General features: G+C 45.0%; 1 protein-coding gene across 6 annotated transcripts in view; it reads left to right on the top strand.

Moving 5' to 3' along the window:
• Window positions 1-21,874, top strand: part of galnt11 (UDP-N-acetyl-alpha-D-galactosamine:polypeptide N-acetylgalactosaminyltransferase 11 (GalNAc-T11)) — a 214,858-nt gene that overhangs the window by 129,954 nt on the left and 63,030 nt on the right. For 5 of the 6 annotated variants that reach the window (XM_068015045.1, XM_068015044.1, XM_068015047.1 and 2 more), the window contains one exon: window positions 9,515-9,835. In XM_068015045.1, coding sequence (XP_067871146.1) covers window positions 9,553-9,835 — 283 coding nt within the window. In that variant the 5' untranslated portion in view covers window positions 9,515-9,552. Of the gene's footprint in view, window positions 1-9,057; window positions 9,145-9,514; window positions 9,836-21,874 lie in introns of those variants that run through there. The other variant, XM_068015046.1, reaches the window with a different exon arrangement.

The raw sequence follows: 21,874 nt of genomic DNA, 5'->3' as shown, positions 1-21,874 counted from the left end.
TCTAACAAGACTAGATGCAGGAAGGATGTTCCTGATGGTGGGGGAGACCAGGTCACAGTCTAAGGATAAGGGGTAAGCCATTTAGGACTGAGATGAGGAGAGATTTCTTCACCCAGAGAGTGGTGAACCTGTGGAATTCTCTACGATAGAAAGCAGTTGAGGCCAAATCATCAAATATATTCAAGAAAGAGTTAGATATAGTTCTTAGGGCTAAAGGGATCAAGGGATACGGGGAGAAAGCGGGAACAGGGTACTGAGTTTGGATGATCAGCCATGATTGTATTGAATGGCGGAGCAGGCTTGAAGGGCCGAATGGCCTACTCCTGCTGCTGTTTTCCTATGTTTCCACATGTTGACATTGGCGCGCACGTTTGCACATTCATACTGGCAAGCTGGCACCTGTTTGAATGCACTGATGACGTCAGCGATCGCTCTACACATGGTCTGCGTTGTCAGGAGACACTTTATAAAAAGAATTATATGGAATTTACAGCACAGAAACTGACCATCCGGCCCAGCTGTTTTAAGCCGATGTTTATGTTCCACACAAGTCTCCTTCCACCCTCCTTTGTCCAGCCCTATCAACATATCCTTCTATTCCTTTCTTTCATGTACTTTTATAGCTGCCCCTTAAGCGCACCTATTGCTTCAACTGCACCATGTGATAGCAAGTTCTGCATTCTAACCACTCTCTGGATATAGAGCAAGGAGGACCGGAGGGTATAATATAATGAAGCAAAAAGAAAGACTTGCATTTATATTGCACTTTTCACGACCTCAGGATGTCCCAAAGTACTTTACAACAATGAAGTACTTTTGAAGTGAAGTCACTGTTGTAATGTAGATAACCTGGCAGCCAATTTGTGCACAGCAAGCTCCCACAGACAGCAGTGAGATAATGACCAGTCTGTCTTCGTGATGTTGATTGTGTGTTAACATTTGGCCAGAACACTGGGGAGAACTCCCCTGCTCTTCTTAATGCCATGGGATCTTTAATTGTCCACTTGACAGGGCAGGTACAAAGAACAAAGAACAAAGATAATTACAGCACAGGAACAGGCCCTTCGGCCCTCCAAGCCTGCGCCGATCCAGATCCTCTCTCTAAACATGTCGCCTATTTTCTAAGCTTCTGTATCTCTTTTCTTCCTGCCCATTCATGTATCTGTCTAGATACATCTTAAAAGACTCCATCGTGCCCGCATCTACCACCTCCACTGGCAATGCGTTCCAGGTGCCCACCACCCTCTGCGTAAAGAACTTTCCACGCATATCCCCCCTAAACTTTTCCCCTTTCACTTTGAACTCGTGTCCTCTAGTAATTGAAACCCCCACTCTGGGAAAAAGCTTCTTGCTATCCACCCTGTCTATACCTCTCATGATTTTGTACACCTCAATCAGGTCCCCCCTCAACCTCCGTCTTTCTAATGAAAGTAATCCTAATCTACTCAACCTCTCTTCATAGCTAGCGCCCTCCATACCAGGCAACATCCTGGTGAACCTCCTCTGCACCCTTTCCAAAGCATCCACATCCTTTTGATAATGTGGCGACCAGAACTGTACGCAGTATTCCAAATGTGGCCGAACCAAAGTCCTATACAACTGTAACATGACCTGCCAACTCTTGTACTCAATGCCCCGTCCGATGAAGGAAAGCATGCCGTATGCCTTCTTGACCACTCTATTTACCTGCGTTGCCACCTTCAGGGAACAGTGGACCTGAACACCCAAATCTCTCTGGACATCAATTTTCCCCAGGACTTTTCCATTTACTGTATAGTTCACTCTTGAATTGGATCTTCCAAAATGCATCACCTCGCATTTGCCCTGATTGAACTCCATCTGCCATTTCTCTGCCCAACTCTCCAATCTATCTATATTCTGCTGTATTCTCTGACAGTCCCCTTCACTATCTGCTACTCCACCAATCTTAGTGTCGTCTGCAAATTTGCTAATCAGTCCACCTATACTTTCCTCCAAATCATTAATGTATATCACAAACAACAGTGGTCCCAGCACGGATCCCTGTGGAACACCACTGGTCACACGTCTCCATTTTGAGAAACTCCCTTCTACTGCTACTCTCTGTCTCCTGTTGCCCAGCCAGTTCTTTATCCATCTAGCTAGTACACCTTGGACCCCAAGCGCCTTCACTTTCTCCATCAGTCTGCCATGGGGAACCTTATCAAACGCCTTACTGAAGTCCATGTATATGACATCGACAGCCCTTCCGTCATCAATCAATTTTGTCACTTCCTCAAAGAATTCTATTAAGTTGGTAAGACATGACCTTCCCTGCACAAAACCATGTTGCCTATCACTGATGAGCCCATTTTCTTCCAAATGGGAATAGATCCTATCCCTCAGTATCTTCTCCAGCAGCTTCCCTACCACTGACGTCAGGCTCACCGGTCTATAATTACCTGGATTATCCCTGCTACCCTTCTTAAACAAGGGGACAACATTAGCAATTCTCCAGTCCTCCGGGACCTCACCCGTGTTTAAGGATGCTGCAAAGATATCTGTTAAGGCCCCAGCTATTTCCTCTCTCGCTTCCCTCAGTAACCTGGGATAGATCCCATCCGGACCTGGGGACTTGTCCACCTTAATGCCCTTTAGAATACCCAACACTTCCTCCCTCCTTATGCCTAAGTTTAACATCCCATCTGAAAGATAGCACCTCTGACAGTGCAGCACTCCTTCAGTACCACATTGAAGTGTCAGATTGCATTATAAAGGGACGTAAGGCAGGTGAAGATCACTAAAGTAGGGTGGGGCAAGGCCATAAAGGGCTCTGAAAGCAAGTATGGGAATTTTGATGTCAACCTTCTGGGGCACCAGGAGGCAGTGAGGCTTGGAGAGGACATTATGGAGGGTTACTGAGGAAGCCAGCATTTGGATAGGTTGTCATATGCAGAGTGTTGAGAGCGGGAGGCCAGTGGGGAGAGCACTTGAGAAGTTGAGCTTCAAGATATGATTGCGTGGACTAGGGTTTTAGAAACGCAGAAGAACGGGAAGGAACAGCGATGGGCAATGCTGCATAAATGGAAGAAAGTGCTCTTGGTAACAGCAGATGGGAGAACAAGACTGAGCTCGATCAACCAGTACATCTCCTAATTTAGGGAAGCTGATGGAATCAAGACCAGAGACATGCAAGGTACAAATAAGGCACGATAAAATACAGTTTTACCTATTTGCTCTTTTTCATGAAAACATATTGTGAGTATTGTTAAGCTCACACAAGGAACAGTTACGAACTATAGTGAACTGTAGCAATTATGAACTTTAAAAGTGAACTAAACCCCAAAAAATGGACACACTTTTACTGCAGACAAGATGGAGTAAGATGTCAGGTGATCTCTCCTGTACTGCAAATATACATAGTGACTGTTGGAGACTAAACCCATCATCACGTCTGGACTGGTCCTGGTACATTAAAATGCTAAACTGCCCATTCCATGCTAAATGGCTCCTATCGTCAAGATAAAGGCCTTCGCATACAGGGAGCTTCTGATTTCAAAGCCAAGACAATGGGCTGAATTTTATAGGGGCCTCGACGTTGGGATCTGTGGCAGGTGGGAGACATGAAGATTGCCCTGGATGAGACCCGTCACCGATCTCAGCGCCAGCAAGGCCCGTCCCGATCTTGACGGCAGTGACGGGACGGTCATTTAACTATTCAGATTAATTTAATTACCTATGTTAATGAAGTTCCCATCACCTCCTGATGTGCCGCTGCAATCTTCATCCCGGCAGCTGACACTGCCGTGCCTTCAAATCCCTGTCCGGGGAAACGAGTCACACCACATGTAGGGAGGGGGGAGGAGGGACGTTTATCAATAGTGGGAAGCGGGGTCAAACTTACTTGATTGGTCTAGGGGGTGATGAGAAGTGGTAAAGGTAAAAAGTTCTGAACATTGCGAGGGGGCGATGGTCATATATTCAAGGTAAGTATTTCGGTGGGGTGGGGTGAAGGGCAGGAATGACATGTAGTGCTATTGGGGGCGTGGGAGAGGGGCTGTAAAGATTTTTTAAATTATTGTTAATTTTAAATTCACTTTTCCTTCAAAAAATTAAGTTGTCATTTAGGGCTCTAAGCCCTTTAAAAATGGCACTGGCTCCTGCGCAGTGGCGCCGGACGCCGTTGCCGGGAACGGCTCGCCCGCCCCCTCCACGTCATCGGGGGTTGAGTGGGGAGGCGGTCTGCCCCAGTCATGTTAGTGAGGCGCCGCATATAAGATAGCACCGACTCTGTGGAGTGAAAGCTGCGCGTGCGGGTCATCATCCTTTACGGCTGCCGCCGCACTCGGCAGTGGCAACATAAAATCCAGCCCAATAGGTAGGACATAACACCACTTCATCAAGATAAGCCACACTCAAAAGACAGTTGGGCTGGATTTTACCAAGTCCACGACGTCGGGCTCCGTGACAGGGGGTGCTGGAAGATGGTTGCAGCAGAAGCTCACCACGGAGCTCGACACCAGGAGGGCCTGGCCCGATCCTCTCAGAGGCGGCGAGGCTCCGTGGTGGCCTCCCCGCCGCTGGGCAACGGGACCTGCATCTACATATTTAAATCAATGAAATGAATAAATTTAAATGAACTTACCTGCAATCTGCAATCTTCGTGGCCCGCTGTGATCCTCAGTGTGGCGATCAGCACTCCCGTGCCTTCAATTCCCCATCTGGGGAAAGCCGGCGTGACACTGGTGGGGAGGGGGAGAGGAGTGAACATTTCCTGCGCAGCGGGGAGGACAAGGTCAAATAAACATAATGAGTATAGGGATGGTGGAAAGAGGCGAACTTTAAACTTTGTGCAGTCTGGCGGGTGGCGGGGGGGTGGGTTGAAGGTCAGATTTAAAAGGTGTTTTGGGGGGAAAGGGCAAATAGTTAATGTAATTGTTATTGGGGGTGGGAAAGGGGTGTTAAATTTTTATTTGATAACTTTTGGGGAGGAAGTGTATCTTTAAAATTTAAATATGCCAGTAGGGCTAGCTGCCTTTTAAAAATGGCACCAGCAACTGCGCACATGCAGCTGATGCCATTGCTGGCGTTGGACAGCTCGCCCCTCCACCTGATTGGGGGAGGCGCAGGCTGCCACACAGGAGATTGCAGTGGCTCTTTGTCGTGTGGCCCTCATGTGCGGTTTAGCATTTTCTGAGCCCACCGCCGGGAGCGACGGCAGGCTATTAAAATCCAGCCCATTGTATGAACACACCAGGAGAGTGCAGCTATGGTCACCTGACTGCAATCAAGCCTGATAAGGTTTTTTCTTTAAAAATAGCTCTCTGAAAGACAGAAACAGAATGCCAGACAGTCAGGAAAGCTGAGAGATCCATTCCAGCCAAGACGAAAACCATGCCTGTTACATCTTTAAAACTGCTGTGTACAGTATTGGTCTCCTTATTTAAGGAAGGAAGCAGTTCGGAGAAGGTTTACTTGACTAATACCTGGAATGGGCGGGTTGTCTTATGAGGAAAAGTCGGACAGGCTAGGCTTGTATCCGCTGGAGTTTAGAAACATAGAAACATAGAAAATAGGAGCAGGAGTAGGCCATTCGGCTCTTTGAGCCTGCTCCGCCATACATTATGATTATGGCTCAGTAACCTGTTCTCGCTTTTGCCCCATGCCCTTTGATCCATTTATACCCAAGAGCTATATCTAACTCCTTCTTGAAAACATATAATGTTTTGGCCTCAACTGCTTTCTGTGGTAGCGAATTCCACAGGCTCACCACTCTCTGGGTGAAGAAATTTCTCCTCATCTCAGTCCTGAAGGGTTTACCCCGTATCCTTAGACTATGACCCCTGGCTCTGGACTCCCCCACCAACGGGAACATCCTTCCTGCATCTACCCTGTCAAGTCCTGTTAGAATTTTATAGGTTTCTATGAGATCCCCCCTCACTCTTCTGAACTCCAGCAAATATAATCCTAACCGACTCAATCTCTCCTCATACGTCAGTCCCACCATCCCAGGAATCAGTCTGGTCAACCTTCGCTGCACTCCCTCTATAGCAAGAACATCCTTCCTCAGATAAGGAGACCAAAACTGCACACAATATTCCAGGTGTGGCCTCACCAAGGTCCTGTACTCGAATCCTTTCGCTATGAAGGCCAACATACTATTTGCCTTTTTTACCGCCTGTTGGACCTGCATGCTTACTTTCAGCGACTGGTGTACGAGAACACCCAGGTCTTGCTGCATATTCCGCTCTCTCAGTTTATAGCTGTTCAGATAATAATCTGCCTTCCTGTTTTTTCTACCAAAGTGGATAACCTTACATTTATCCACATTATACTGCATCTGCCATGCATTAGCCCACTCACTCAACTTGTCCAAATCACCCTGAAGCCTCTCTGGGTAAGAGGTGACTTGATTAAAACATATAAGATCCTGGAGGGGTCTTGACAGGGTGGATGGGGAAAGGATATTTCCTCTTGTGGGAGAATCTAGAACTAGGTGTCACTGTTTAAAAATAAAGTGTTGCCCATTTAAGACAGAGATGAGGAGAAATTTTTTCTCTTTGAGGGTCGTGACTCTTTGGAACGCTCTTGCTCAAAAGGCAGTGGAAGCTGTGTCTTTGAATATTTTTAAGGCAGAGGTAGATAGATTCTTGAGGGTGGAAGGTTGTTGGGGGTAGGCGGGAATCAGGTCAGGGTTTACAATCAGTTCGGCCATGATCTTATTGAATGGCAGAGCAGGCTCGAGGGGCCAAGTGGCCTACTCCTAATTCGTATGTTTGTAAGTACAGAGGCAGAGACTGCAAGGTTGTGATGAAACTTAGGTATAATAGGCTTAATTAGGTAGAATTTAGATATAATTAATACATTATACCTTTTAGAATTAAAGATTGAATAAATGGTCAGTTTTCAAGACTCACTGAAATTTCCCTTTAAGAGGGTAGAGTTAAAAAATCCATTTCAAGGTCTTCCAAAGTCTCTGCTACAATGAAATTAGAAAATGAAACACACTGGGATATCTTACCTGAGGCCAATACTGACAACTATAAACTTAATTAGTTGATAGTGTTAGAGATATAGACAGACTGACTCAAGAAGATGGTACAAGGTACCACAAAAAAACTACAGATAAATTACAAAATGAAATGGTACTTACAAAAACAGATCGCAAGTAAACCCAATTACAAACATTTTGACCAGATAAAAGCTCACAACTTCAAGACAAGGTAATTTCCAGCAAATACATTAAGTGGGAACAGTAGCTATTGATATTACCGTATATGGATCTCAAAAGCAGGAAAAACACACACAGAAAGGTAACATCTACATTCCAAAAGATGAGATGAAAGATTAGAAACAGTATAAACATGAGAGTTTTGAATCAAAAAGCAAATTCCTCATCAATGCTTCTCAACCTATGGTACTTGGGGAATTTAAGGTAAAGGTTTACTTTGAATTTTGATGGATATTCTAACATATTTTGCTGTAACACTGTCAAGGTTAAACTTTTGGATTCTATTTTAGAAATAAGATTATGTTTTATATCTCTTAATAATCTTTGATATTGTAGTATACTTAGCCACTTAAAGTGTATTGTATGTTCAACTCTTTAATAAATATATAAAAGTTAATAAATCATCTCAAGTAGCATTCTGTATACAGCTACAAGAACCCCCTCTCTGTGTCTCCTTAAATGGGGAGATACTTATTGAAAAGAGTTTCCCAGACCTTTTAATATCTGGGATATTTATGACTTAGCTATAATTATTAAAAAATAGGCTTTCTGAAAGATAGTAATATTCTGTGTTGGGTTTCTTTCTTTGAGAGAAGACTAGTTCAGTTCTTCGGACCCAAACAAGTGTCTGTAGGAATCTGTCTGGTTGGAACTTAATTAAAGGAGACTTATAGGAATGTACAGTTGATTTGGTTTAGTCCCTATAAGGGGTTAAAGTCATAAATCACTTCAGTTGGCGCCCAAACCGTGTCTTGTTGTTAACAGAATCTTGTACTTATCTATTGGTCCTTAATGTTTATTTTAGATTTGTAAGTACGGAAGGAGTCTTAACCAGAGGAGTCTACAATACTTCAGCGAGCCAAGAAAAGGAACACCAAGCCTGCAACACTGTTAAAAAAATTCCTCCTGGAAAACCAAGAAGGTTTCAGAGTGAACTTGTTTTACAACAATCGGGCTTAAATGCATGCTATCCTCTAAACTCTATCTCTTCCTGTGTGTGTGTACATGTGAGTGGGTGAGGTTGTGAATATTTTAGGTATTGTTTAATAAATAATTTATCTTTCTTTTAATCCTATGAGAAAACCTGTCATTTGTCTGTTTATTTGACCTCTAAAACACTCAGAGACTAAAACAATATTTCTTGTAAAAAAAATCACTGTCTCCAGTCAGTTGAGAGGTCAAAAGTGGAAGTCATCCACATCACCTCCTCCTGGTATGTAACAGTATAAGGCAATGCTCTTGGTTGCATAAAATAGCAAGGATCGGCCTTATTTCAACACTACAGTTGTGCTATGACTATTGTCTCTTTGAAATGGTGAACACTTCAATGTAAAATGTATGGGCTGGGTTTCCTTTCTCCCACCAGAGAAGGGTCGAGGTACAACTTCTGCCTACTGTGACTCTTGGTGCATCTTCTTGGGTTGGGGCTCATTACCAAAGCATGATCTGGTGAGATCCCTACTACAAGAAGCAATACAATGCAACCTCCCTGTCCTAGAGGACACCCCAGAGTCAGCGTGATCAGCGGCAGGCAGGGAAATTGGTGGGATACCTGAACTTGCCTCCCAGCGTCCTTTACACAGGGTGGGGCATTGAGGCTGCGGGAGTTGCAGGCAGGTGGTAGCCTGGTTTGCAGATGTATTAGGATAAGAATGGAGTTTGGGGCAGGAATGGGATGTTAAGTCTCACCGCCTGACTTTCTAGTTGTTTCCACCTGACTTGAGGGTAATGTAATGGAGAAAATCAAGGCCTGTGTGTCATGTTATAGCTTCCTGAAGTTGAATAAACAACATTTTCATAGAAAAATGCTGTTAATAATTGATCCCTTATATGCTAATCCTCTTTCAAATGAACTTTGTTCGATGACCATCTTGGTACTCGAATGGGATGTTTTGTTTTGACTGAACTCTCTGGATGTTCTGTCTTGACTAAGCTCGCTACTGTTAGAACTAAAGGTTATATTGTTACTGCAAGATAAGATTGTTAACAAGGCTTTTGCTTTTCACAATGTTTATTTTCTGTATTAATGTATTCAAATTGTGTCAACCATCCTCCCCACAGCACTTATACCATTCTACAGTGTTAATTTACGGCATTTTACTATGTTAAACATGTTATATAAATGCAAGTTGTTGTTAATCATGTTTTTAAGCAGGTACCATCTTTATCGTGATATTGACAGTGCTACATTGGAAAAAGACTGTTTTTGTAATGCCGTATGGTTTGTCCAAAGGAATTTTGCTGAAGTGGCTCACTGGTGTGTGGGGAGCCACTAACAGTTCTCTTCTGCATCAGGCTAATCGGCTTAACTTTGTGTTGTTTCAGAGAAATGAAAATGGGCCTCTAACAATGCTAGGGATACCATGGGCAGTGTCACGCTACGCTACTTCTGCTATGGGTGTCTCTTCACGTCCGTGACCTGGACACTACTCCTGTTCATCTACTTCAACTTGAACAACGAAGGCTACCATTTCAGCAATGTGCCCTTCCAGGGGAGCCAGCGGGCGCAGTGGAGATTCCAGCACCGATTTACTAAAGGCCCCAAACAACTGTTTGAATCCCAGCACCAAGGCAATGTAGGCAACCAGGTTATGAAAGATTTGCCAAGAAATTCCAAGAAAAAATTGGTACTGTCTTCAGAACTAGGTGAGTCATCTTTTCCTGTTAGGTTAATGGGTTAGTAACGATGTGTTCAGTTTGTTACCTCTTCAAAGTATTTATAAATTGCTTCTAAGCTCAAACCCTTACAGCACCCCCTCCCAGGGTACTGACAAAGTGTAAGCTTTTCAAGGAAAAATCCCTTTTTGGAGGCAGGAGGATCATGACTGCTTCCCCCACGCTCTGACTCCACAGTCCTGGCGGTCGGCCCTGCATTGTCCCATCTACCTCTCACCCCCCCCCCCATCCCGAGACTTACCTCAGGGTTATTGCCAGCATCCCAAAATTTATTTTTCTAGTGTGTGGAGCTGCCTGTGGAGGTGCGGCAGCCGCCTGCAGCTCACCATGGATATGTAGATGGGGTCTGATTCCCATGCTGCCTTGGGCCCCGTGTTTGAACATGCACTGCTTTCTGCAGGCCTGAGACTGGGTCCAGAAACAGGCCGAGACTAATTTCTAACCTTTCACATTTCTAATCATCTTTCTAATCTTGCAAATTTTGACTGATTAACAAATACTGCCTATAAAATGGGAATCCTGCAAATTCAACAGAAGAATAAATGGGATGCATATGCAATCCACAATGGTATAGCTGATGGATCTAAGGATTCAATGACCTTGAAATTAGCCTATTCAAATTCTAGTGGATGAATGCTGAATGTGTCCCTATGACCTGGCATATCCCTCACTCTACCATTACCATCAAGCCAGGGGATCGACCTTGGTTCAATGAGGAGTATCGGAGAGCAGCACCAGGCATCCCTATAAATGAAATACCAACCTGGTGAAGCTACAACACAAAACTACATGCATGCGCAACAACGTAAGCAGCATGCGATAGACAGAGCTAAACAATCCCACAACCAACAGATTAGATCAAAGATCTGCAGTCCTGCCACAGGCAGCCATGAATGATGGGGGACAGTTAGGGAAGAGGCAAAAGATAAGGCTGAAGCATTTGCAACTATCTTCAACCAGAAGTGCCAAGTGCATGATCCATCTTGGCCTCCTCTTGAGGATCCCATCATCATAGACGACAGTTTTTAGTCAATTTAGAGTCATAGAGTCATACAGCATAGAAACAGACCATTCGGCCCACTGCGTCCATGCCGACCATAATGCCTTTCTAGACTAATCCCACCTGCCTGCATTAATTCCATATCCCTCTATGCCTTGCTCATTCAAGTACCTGTCTAGATGCCTCTTAAATGTCGCTACTGTTCCTGCCTCCACCACCTCCTCAGGCAGCTCATTCCAGATACCCACTATTCTTTGTGTGAAAAATTTACCCCTTTGATCCCCTTTAGACCTCCTCCATCTCACCTTAAATCTATGCCCTCTAGTTTTAGTCACCCTACCATGGGAAATAGACTCTGGCTATCTACCCTATCTGTGCCTCTCATAATTTTACATACCTCTATCATGTCCCCTCTCAGCCTCCTCCGCTCCAGGGAAAACAGACCCAGCCTATCCAATCTCTCTTTATAACTCAAGCCCTCCAAACCAGGCAACATCCTTGTGAATCTTCTCTGCACCCTCTCTAGTTTACTCACATCTTTCCTGTAGTGCGACGACCAGAACTGCACACAGTACTCCAAATGCGGCCTAACCAACGTTATGTACAACTGTAACATGACATTCCAACTCTTGTACTCAGTGCCTCGGCCGATGAAGGCCAAGCACACCATACGCCTTCTTCACCACCCTGTCTACCTGTGTTGCCACTTTCAGGGAACTATGTACTTGCACCCCAAGGTCTCTCTGCTCAAGAACACTCCCCAGGGCCCTGCCATTCACTGTATATGTCCTGCTCTGGTTTAACTTCCCAAAATGCATCACTTCACACTTGTCTGCGTTAAATTCCTTTTGCCACTTCCTTGCCCACTTTCCCAGTTGATCTATATCCTGTTATAACCTTAGACAACCTTCTTCACTGTCCACTATACCACCAATTTTGGTGTCATCTGCAAACTTACTAATCATGCCCCTTACATTCACATCGAAGTCATTAATATATATGACAAACAACAGAGGGCCCAGCACCGATCCCTGCGGCACACCACTGGTCACCGGTCTCCAATCTGAAAAACAACCCTCCACTACCACCCTCTGCCTCCTATCACCAAGCCAATTTTGTATCCAATCTGCTAGCTCACCCTGGATCCCATGTGTTCCTTCTGGATCAGCCTACCATGCGGGACCTTGTCAAAGGCCTTGCTAAAGTCCATGTAGACAACGTCCATCGCCCTGCCCTTGTCAGTCCTCTTGGTCACCTCCTCGAAAAACTCAAGCAAATTCGTGAGACATGATTTCCGACGCACAAAGCCATGCTGACTATCCCTAATCAGACCATGCCTTTCCAGATGCATATAAATCCTGTCTGTCAGAATCCCTTCCAATAACTTTGCCACCACTGATGTAAGGCTCACCGGCCTGTAGTTCCCTGGCTTATCCCTGCTGCCTTTCTTAAATAAAGGCACAACATTAGCTATCCTCCAGTCTTCCTCACCCGTGGCTAACGATGATACAAAAATCACTGCCAGGGCCCCAGCAATCTCCTCCCTTGCTTCCCCTAGCTTCCTAGGATACACCTGGTCAGGCCCTGGCGATCTATCCACCTTATTGTGCTTCAAAACCTCCAACACCTCCTCTTTGTAATGTTGATATGCTCCAGGATGTCGGTGTTCCCTCCCTTGAACTCACTAACTTCCATGACCTTCTCCACGGTAAATACGGACGAGAAATATTCATTTAAGACCTCACCCATTTCCCGTGGCTCCACACCTAGATTGCCACACTGATCCTTAAGGGGACCTACTCTCTCCCTAGCTACCCTTTTACTCTTAATAAACTTATAGAATCTTTTAGGATTCTCCTTTATCTTATCTGCCAGGGAAATCTCATGGCCCCTTTTCGCCCTCCTAATTTCCTTCTTAAGTGTAGTCCTACATCCCCTATACTCCTCGAGGGACTCGCTCGATTCCAGCTGCCTATTCCTGACATATGCCTCCTTCTTTGTCCTGACCAGACCCTCAATATCCCGCATCAACCAAGTTCCCTAAACTTGCCAGCCTTGCCCTTCCATCTAACAGGAACATGCCGGCCCTGAACTCTTCCTATCTCACTTTTAAAAACCTCCCACTTGCCAGACGTCCCTTTACCTGTAAACAGCCTCTCCCATTCAACTTTTGAGAGTTCCTGTCTGATGCCATCGAAATTAGCCTTCCCCCAATTTAGGACTTCAAATTGAGGACCAGTCCTATCCTTTTCCATAACTATCTTGAAGCTAATAGAGTTATGGTCACTGGTCCCAAAATGCTCCCCCACTGATGCATCAACCACCTGCCCATCCTCATTTCCTAAGAGGAGGTCGAGTGTAGCCCCTTCTGTAGTAGGGCCATCCACATACTGCTTCAGAAAACTATCCTGGACACAATTAACAAATTCTTCCCCATCTGATCCCTTAGCACTAAGGCAGTCCCAGACAATATTAGGGAAATTAAAATCACATACTATTACAACCCTATAATTCCTACACCGATCGATGATTTCCCTACATATATGCTCCTCCACTTCACTCTGACTATTGGGGGGCCTATAGTATAATCCCATCAAAGTGATCACCCCTTTCTTATTTCTACATTCTACCCATATGGCCTCGCTGGACGCCACCCCCCCCCCACCCCCCGGGATATCCTCTCTAAGTACTGCCGTGATGTCCTCCCTAATCAATAGTGCAACTCCCCCTCCTCTCTTACCTCCACCTCAGTCACGCCGGAAGGATCGGTACCCCGGAACATTGAGCTGCCAGTCCTGCCCATCCCTCAACCACATTTCCGTAATAGCTATAATATCACAATCCCATGTACCGATCCATGCTCTGAGTTCATCTGCCTTACCTGTAAGGCTTCTTGCATTAAAGTAAATGCAGTTTAGCCTACCAGACCTTCCACGCTCCCTGTCCTGCCCCTGCAAAGCCTGCCTACTGGACTTGCTTGCTTTAACCTATACATTTGCAACTATCAACTATCTCTTCTGAGAGACTACTACTTTGGGTCCCACCCCCCTGCAAGACTAGTTTAAACCCTCCCAAGTAGTACTAGAAAACCTCCAAACATGATCAACTTCACGTGATATCAAGAAACGGCTGAAGGCTACAGCAAAGGCTATGGGCCCTGACGACATCCTGGCAGTAGTACTGAAGATGTGTGCTCCAAAATTAGCCACTCCCTAGCCAAGCTGTTCCAGTACGGCTACAACATTGGTATCTACCCAACAATGTGGAAAATTGCCCAGGTATGCCCTTTGTATAAAAAGCATGACAAGTCCAATCCGGCCAATTACTGCTCCATCAGTCTACTCTTGATCATCAGCAAAGTGGTGGAAGCTGTTGTCGACAGTACCATCAAGTGCCACTTACACAGCAATAACCTGCTCACTGATATAATAAAAGCAAAATACTGCAGATGCTGGAAATCTGAAATAAAAACAAGAAATGCTGGAAATACTCAGCAGGTCTGGCAGCATCTGTGGAGAGAGAAGCAGAGTTAACATTTCAGGTCAGTGACCCTTCTTCAGAACTAGCAAATATTAGAACTGTAAAAGGTTATAAGCAAGTAAAGTGGGAGTGGAGCAAGAGATAACAAAGGAGAAGGTGTAAATAGGACAAGGTCACAGAATAGCTGACCAGAAGGCTGTGGAGCAAAGGCAAACAAAATGTTAATGGTGTGTTGAAAGACAAAGCATTAGTACAGATAGGGTGTTAATGGACTGAAAATTGAACAGCCGCAAGTACAAACATGAAAAAAACCGTGGGTAAGCAAACTGAACAAACTAAGATAAAATAAAATAAAATAAACACAAAAAAAAATCAAAAAAAGGAAAAAGAAAAAAATAACTAAAAATGAAAGTAAAATGGGGGCCCCGTCATGCTCTGAAATTATTGAACTCAACATTCAGTCTGGCAGGCTATAGTGTGCCTACTCTTGCTCACTGATGCTCACTTTGGGTTCAGCTCGGGTTACTCGGCTCCAGACCTGTTACAGCCTTGGTCCAAACATGGACAAAAGACCTGAATTCAAGAGGTGAGATGAGAGGGAATGCCCTTGAGATCAAGGTAGCATTTGACCGACTGTGACAACAAGGAGCCCTAGCAAAATTGCAGTCAATGAGAATTGGGGGGAAAAGTCTGCACTGGTTGGATTCATACTTAGCACAAAGGAAGATCGATGTTGGAGGCCAAACAAGTAAGCTCCAGGACATTGCTGCAGGCGCTCCTCAGGATAGTGTCCTATGTCCAGCAATCTTCTGCTGCTTCCGACATGACCTTCCCTCCAGCATAAGGCCAGATGTGGGCATGTTTGGTGATGATCGCACAGTGTTATAGAGTCATAGAGTTTTACAGCACAGAAACAGGTCCTTCGGCCCAACGCACCTGCGCCGACCATCAAGCACCTGTCCTAACTAATCCTATTTCCCCGCACTTGGCCTGTAGCCTTGTATGTTTTGGTGTTTCAAGTGCTCATCTAAATACTTCTTGAATGTTGTGAGTGTTCCTGCCTCTACCACCTCTTCAGGCAGTGTGTTCCAGATTCCAACCAGCCTCTGGGTGAAATAATTCCTCCTCAACTCCCCTCTAAACCTCCTGCCCCTTACCTTAAATCTATGCCGCCTAGTTATTGACCTCTCTGCTAAGGGAAAAAGTTTCTTCCTATCTATCCTATCAATGCCCCTCATAATTTTGTATACCTCAATCAGGTCCCCCCTCGGCCTTCTCCACTCCAAGGAAAACAACCCTAGCCTGTCCAGTCTCTCTTCATAACTGAAATGCTGCAGCCCAGGCAACATCCTGGTGAATCTCCTGTTCACCCTCTCCAGTGCAATCACATCCTTCCAACAATGTGGCGACCAGACCAGTACTCCAGCCGTGGCCTAACCAGCATTTTATACAGCTCCATCATAACCTCCCTGCTCTTATATTCTATGCCTCGGCTAATAAAGGCAGGTATCCCATATGCCTTCCTAGCCACTTTGTCTACCTGTGCTGCTGCCTTCAGTGATCTATGGACAAGCACCCCAAGGTCCCTCTGACCCTCTGTACTCCCTAGGGTCCTACCATCCATTGTATATTTCATTGCCTTGTTAGATCCCCCAAAGTGCTTCACCTCACACTTCTCAGGATTAAACTCCATTTGCCACTGCTCTGCCCATCTTGCCAGCCCATCTATATCGTCCTGTAATCTAAGGCTTTCCTCCTCACTATTTACGACACCACCAATTTTCCTATCATCTGCAAACTTAACTGATTATACCTCCTACATTCATGTCTAAATCATTAATGTACACAACAAACAGTAAGGGTCCCAGCAACGATCCCTGCAGTACCCCACTGGTCGCAGGCCTCCATTCACAAAAACAACCCTTTACCATCACCCTCTGCCTGCTTCCACTAAGCCAATTTTGAATCCAATTTGCCAAATTACCCTGGATCCCATGGGCTTTTACTTTCTTAACCAATCTCCCATGCGGGACCTTATCAAAAGCCTTACTGAAGTCCATGTAGACTACATCAACTGCTTTACCCTCATCTACACCTCCAGTCACCTCCTCGAAAAATTCAATCAAATTTGTTAGACACGATCTCCTCCTGACAAAGCCATGCTGACAATCCCTGATTAATCCCTGCCTCTCCAAGTATAGATTAATCCCATCTCTCAGAATTTTTTCCAATAATTTCCCTACCACTGATGTTAGACACCCTGACCTGTAATTACCTCGTTTATCACTGCTACCCTTCTTGAATAATGGTACCACAGTCGCTGTCCTCCAATCCTCTGGTACCTCTCCTGTGGCCAGAGAGGATTTGAAAATTTGTGTCAGAGCCTCTGCTATCTCCTCCCTTGCCTCACATAGCAGCTTGGGATCCATCACATCTAGGCCTGGGGATTTATCCACCTTTAAGCCCGTTGATACAGCTAATACTTCCTCCTTTTCAATGCTAATTTGATCAAGTATATCACAATCCCCCTCCTTGATCACTACTCCTACATCATTCTTCACCATAGTGAATACAGATGAAAAGTAATCATTCAAAACCTCACCTCTGGCCTCTAGTTCCACACACAGGTTGCCTCTTTGATCCCTAATGGGCCCTACTCTTTCCCTGGTTATCCTCTTGCCCCTAACATACTTATAAAACGCCTTGGGATTTTCCTTTATCTTGTCTGCCAGTGATTTTTCATGCCCCCTCTTCGCTCTCCTAATTACTTTTTTAAGTACTCCCCTACACTTTGAATACTCCTGTAGGGCCTCTGCTGTTTTCAGCACTCTGAATCTGCCATAAGCCTCCTTTTTTTTCCTTATCCAATCCTCTATATTCCTTGACATCCACGGTTCCCTTGACCTGTTGGTCCTACCCTTCACCTTTACAGGAACATGCTGCACCTGAACCCTCACAATTTCCCTTCTAAATGACTCCCACTGGTCTGATGTAGACTTTCCTATAAGAAGCTGCTCCTAGTTCACTTTGGCCAGATCCTGTTTTATCATATTGAAATCGGCCTTCCCCCAATTTAGGACGCTTATTTGCAGTCCCTCTATGTCCTTTTCCATAATAACCTTAAATGTTACAGAGTTATGGTCACTATCCCCAAAATGCTCCCCCACTGCCACTCCTACAACTGTCCAGCTTCATTCCCTAGGATTAAAGTCCAGTACCACCCCTCCTCTTGTAGGACTCTCTACGTGCTGGCTCAAAAAACTCTCCTGAATGCACTTGAAGAATTCCGCCCCCTTTAAGCTTTTTGTGCTAATACTATCCCCTCTACTATAGGGGAAGTGAAATCCCCTCAATTATTACCCTATTATTTTTTCACCTCTCTGTGATTTGCCCACAGATCTGCTCCTCTACCACTGCCTGACTGTTGGAGGCCTGTAGTACACTCCCAGCCAAGTAATAGCCCCCTTTTTGTTTTTAAGTTCTACCCATATGGCCTCATTAGAGGAACCTTCTAAGATATTATCCCTCCTTACTGCAGTAATTGTCTCTTTAATCATTTGCGACTCCTCAGATACTGAAATAGGCCAAGTCGACATGCAGCAAAACCTGGACAACATTCAGGTTTGGGCTGATAAGTGGCAAGTAACATTCACCCTATACAAGTGCCAGGCAATGACCGTCTTCAAAGATAGAGAATCTAAACGTCTCCCCTTGACGTTCAATGGCATTGCCATCACTGAATCCCTCACCATCAACATCCCCCTGGGATTTAACCATTGACTAGAAACTTAATTGGACCAGCCAAGCCATATAAATATTGTGGCTGCAAGAGCAGGCCAGATACTGGGAATTCTGTGGCAAGTAACTCACCTCCTGACTCCCCAAAGCCTGTCCACCATCAACAAAGCACAAGTCCGAAGTATGATGGAATGCTCTCCACTTGCCTGGATGAGTGCAGCTCCAACAACACTCAAGAAGCTTGACAGCATCCAGGACAAAGCAGCCTGCTTGATGGGCATCCCATCCACATCCTTAAATATTCACTCCCTCCACCACTGACACACAGTGGCAGCAGTGTGTACCATATTTATTTATTTAGAGATACAGCACTGAAACAGGCCCTTCAGCCCACCGAGTCTGTGCCAACCAACAACCACCCATTTATACTAATCCTACATTAACCCCATATTCCCTACTACATCCCCACCATTCTCCTACCACCTACCTACACTAGGGGCAATTTACAACAGTCAATTTACCTATCAACCTGCAAGTCTTTGGCTGTGGGAGGAAACCAGAGCACCCGGCAGAAACCCACACAGACACAGGGAGAACTTGCAAACTCCACACAGGCAGTACCCAGAATTGAACCCGGGTCGCTGGAGCTGTGAGGCTGCAGTGCTTACCACTGCGCCACTGTGCCACCCAACTACTGTGCTGCCCATATACAAGATGCACTGCAGCAACTCGCCAAGCATCCTTCGACAGCACCTTCCAAATCTGCAACATCTTCCACCTTGAAGGACAAGGGCAGTAGATGCATGGGAACACTCAGTGTGGCCCTCCAAGCCACACACCATCCTGACTTGGAAATATATTGCTGTTCTTTCATGCTTGGTCAAAATCCTGGAACTCCCTTCCTAACAGCACTGTGGTGTACTACACCAGATGGACTGCTGCGGATCAAGAAAGCAATTCACCACCTTCTCAAGGGCAATTAGGGATGAGCAACAAACGTTGCCCTTGCTAGTGATTCTAACATTCCGTGAAAGAATAATTTAAAAAAATCCTTTATACATATTTTTAATGAAAAAGTTAAAATAAACTGGTTAACTCTGCCATAAACAAAAAATTTCATACAAAAGTACTCAGTAATATTAAAACAGCCTGATTTCCAGCCATGTGGAATAAAACAAAGAACTGCACAGTCATGGTGTGTGAAGTGCAGTTCTTAAAATCGACAACTTTGGAGCAGCACAGTGGCGCAGTGGTTAACACCGCAGCCTCACAGCTCTAGCGACCCGGGTTCAATTCTGGGTACTTCCTGTGCGGAGTTTGCAAGTTCTCCCTGTGATTGCGTGGGTTTTTGCCGGGTGCTCCGGTTTCCTTCCACAGCCAAAGACTTGCAGGTTGATAGGTAAATTGGCCATTATAAATTGCCCCTAGTATAGGTAGGTGGTAGGGGAATTGTGGGCATGTGGTAGGAATATGGGATTAATGTAGGATTAGTATAAATGGGTGGTTGATGGTCAGCACAAACTCAGTGGGCCGAAAGGCCTATTTCAGTGCTGTATCTCTAAAAAATAAAAAGCTGAGAATCATGAGGCTGTGGGGAAAAAACCCTCTTCTGGAATCTAAAGTTTTAGGCAAGATTTTGCTTTTGGAGTTTTGCTGAGGAAGATGAATCTTGTTACTGAAAACATTTTAGTATTAGTTACTGCAGTGTTAAACTTCAACTCTGTAGTTTTCCAGGGATGACTTATTTTAAGTCTTTTTGTTGAAATAAGTAATCCTATTAAAATGCTTTTGTCATTCACCCACATGGGCTAGATTTTCAACCTATTTAGAATTAGAATTAGAACATCACAGCGCAGTACAGGCCCTTCGGCCCTCGATGTTGCGCCGACCTGTGAAACCATCTGACCTACACTATTCCATTTTCATCCATATGTCTATCCAATGACCACTTAAATGCCCTTAAAGTTGGCGAGTCTACTACTGTTGCAGGCAGGGCGTTCCACGCCCCTACTACTCTCTGAGTAAAGAAACTACCTCTCACATCTGTCCTATATCTATCACCCCTCAACTTAAAGCTATGTCCCCTCGTGTTTGCCATCACCATCCGAGGAAAACGACTCTCACTATCCACCCTATCTAACCCTCTGATTATCTTATATGTCTCTATTAAGTCACCTCTCCTCCTCCTTCTCTCCAACGAAAACAACCTCAAGTCCCTCAGCCTTTCCTCGTAAGATCTTCCCTCCATACCAGACAACATCCTAGTAAATCTCCTCTGCACCCTTTCCATAGCTTCCACATCCTTCCTTTAATGCGGTAACCAGAACTGCACGCAATACTCCAGGTGCGGTCTCACCAGAGTTTTGTACAGCTGCAGCATGACATCGTGGCTCCGAAACTCGATCCCCCTACTAATAAAAGCTAACACACCATATGCCTTCTTAACAGCCCGATTAACCTGGGTAGCAACCTTCAGGGATTTATGCACCTGGACACCCAGATCTCTCTGTTCATCTACACTACCAAGAATCTTCCCATTCGCCCAGTACTCTGCATTCCTGTTACTCCTTCCAAAGTGAATCACCTCGCACTTTTCCGCATTAAACTCCGTTTGCCATCTCTCAGCCCAGCTCTGCAGCCTATCTATGTCCCTCTGTACCCTACAACATCCTTCGGCACTATCCACAACTCCACTGACCTTAGTGTCATCCGCAAATTTACTAACCCACCCTTCTACACCCTCTTCCAGGTCATTTATAAAAATGACAAACAGCAGTGGCCCCAAAACAGATCCTTGCGGTACACCACTAGTAACTAAACTCCAGGATGAACATTTGCCATCAACCACCACCCTCTGTCTGCTTTCAGCTAGCCAATTTCTGATCCAAAGCTCTAAATCACCTTCAACCCCATACTTCCGTATTTTCTGCAATAGCCTACCGTGGGGAACCTTATCAAACGCCTTACTGAAATCCATATACACCACATCCACTGCTTTACCCTCATCCACCTGTTTGGTCACCTTCTCGAAAAACTCAATAAGGTTTGTGAGGCACGACCTACCCGTCACAAAACCGTGCTGACTATCGCGAATGAACTTATTCTTTTCAAGATGATTATAAATCCTGTCTCTTATAACCTTTTCCAACATTTTACCCACAACCGAAGTAAGGCTCACAGGTCTATAATTACCAGGGCTGTCTCTACTCCCCTTCTTGAACAAGGGGACAACATTTGCTATCCTCCAGTCTTCCGGCACTATTCCTGTCGACAATGACGACATAAAGATCAAGGACAAAGGCTCTGCAATCTCCTCCCTGGCTTCCCAGAGAATCCTAGGATAAATCCCATCTGGCCCAGGGGACTTATCTATTTTCACACTTTCCAAAATTGATAACACCTCCTCCTTGTGAACCTCAATCCCATCTAGCCTAGTATCCTGAATCTCAGTATTCTCCTCGACAACATTTTCTTTCTCTACTGTAAATACTGACGCAAAATATTCATTTAACACTTCCCCTATCTCCTCTGATTCCACACACAACTTCCCACTACTATCCTTGATTGGCCCTAATCTAACTCTAGTCATTCTTTTATTCCTGATTTAGGTGTTAACTGTGGCTCAGTCATTAGTACTCATGGGTCTGAGTGTCTGGGTTCAAGTCCCATTCCAGCACTTGAGCACAAAACTCAACACTGGCCCTCCAGTGCAATACTAAGGGAGTGCTGCACTGTTGGAGGTGCCGTCTTCCAAATGAGATGTTAAACCGAGGCATTGTCTGCCCACCCAG

This window comes from Heterodontus francisci, chromosome 2 (genome assembly GCF_036365525.1).
Source record: "Heterodontus francisci isolate sHetFra1 chromosome 2, sHetFra1.hap1, whole genome shotgun sequence".
Taxonomy (NCBI): Eukaryota; Metazoa; Chordata; class Chondrichthyes; order Heterodontiformes; family Heterodontidae; genus Heterodontus; species Heterodontus francisci.
The sequence above is the reverse complement of the archived record's forward strand: the minus strand, read 5'-3'. Positions and strand labels throughout refer to the sequence as shown.